General features: G+C 40.6%; 1 protein-coding gene across 1 annotated transcript; it reads right to left on the minus strand.

The window, feature by feature from the left end:
- Window positions 1-381: 381 nt before the first annotated feature.
- LOC110038090 (glutamate decarboxylase 1-like) lies at window positions 382-1,215 on the minus strand. Its single transcript, XM_020742855.1, has 2 exons — window positions 881-1,215; window positions 382-792 (listed from the first exon to the last, which is right to left on the minus strand). Exons 1-2 carry the CDS (start codon window positions 967-969, stop codon window positions 519-521), a joined length of 363 nt encoding a protein of 120 aa, XP_020598514.1. The 5' UTR covers window positions 970-1,215; the 3' UTR covers window positions 382-518.
- Window positions 1,216-1,222: the final 7 nt, after the last annotated feature.

Raw genomic sequence — 1,222 nt, forward strand, 5'->3', positions numbered from 1 at the left:
TTAATATTAATAAATTATTTATTTAAAATTTAGAACATAAAAAATTTAAATTTAAATCCCCAATACCTCTTAATTATATTATTTTGCCACCCCACTCCTTAAATTTTAATTCATCAATATCTCAGTTATGGCCGGTGTTTACAAAACCCACTAACCAAACAGCTAAACTGCTTATTCAGAACAGAGGCAGAATGATCAATTTTTCAGAATCAGTTGTTTTCCATAAGCGCCAACCAAACAGTCAGACAGCTTATCCGGATCAGCTGATCATCAGCAGATTATATGGATAAGCTGCTTATCAGCAGAAACTGGATAAACTGCAGCTGCCCCAAACAGACCCTAAATTAATAGACCAAAAACCTTAAATTCAAACTTAATAAATTAATCAAACTCATTTTTTTTCTGCACCTGCTCTCGATTATCTTACAATCTTCTTTACATATAAAATCCATGGCTTAAATTTATGATTTTAACTAAATAATCTCCGTAATCTTACATTAATTTCTCACGATTGCTTCTCAAAACCTAAATAAAATCCATGAATCGATATAGCGATTAGGTAAGATGGAAACTAATAAATGAATCACCTGGAGCTCAGTGGTAACTGGGTACTCATCCATGTCCACATAGTTCTTGTTGATGGAAGCCATGATGAGCTTGTCGCACTCCGGCTCCATCCACGTCGTGACGAAGGACGCCAGATTCAATCTCGGATTCCCATCAAGCATCAACTCATCATGAATGATCTGATAAGCCGCCTCTTTCGGTATCGATTGCTCCGGCATCCGAAACCTAGAATCCGAATCGAGAAATCAACACTACCCGACCTTCAAGCAACGAGAAATTAAAACCCTAGGTGGTACTGATTCGAAATGATCACCTGGGGAGAGCGGTGCGGACGTATCGGGAGCCGAAAGTGCAGTGGATTGCGGCGTCCGATGAGTCGGGTTGGGCGCGAGAGAGAGCCATGTGGAAAGGGAAGGTGGGGATCGGGAGGTCTGATTGGATTGGGGGAGAACAAGGGTTTTCAATGGAGAAATTGTGAGGGATCACGCGCTTGAAATTTGGGAAATATAGGGTTAAGAAAATGGGAGCAGGTTAGGGGTGAGACTTCGTTGGGACGAAGACATTATTGTTTCTGTCATATTGTGGAGCCCGTGAAAACGTCGAAGTTGAAAATTATCATTTCAGCCGACAACTCCTTCGCTGTGTCATAATGCCT

This window comes from Phalaenopsis equestris, unplaced genomic scaffold, assembly GCF_001263595.1.
Source record: "Phalaenopsis equestris unplaced genomic scaffold, ASM126359v1 Scaffold230606, whole genome shotgun sequence".
NCBI classification, from domain to species: Eukaryota; Viridiplantae; Streptophyta; class Magnoliopsida; order Asparagales; family Orchidaceae; genus Phalaenopsis; species Phalaenopsis equestris.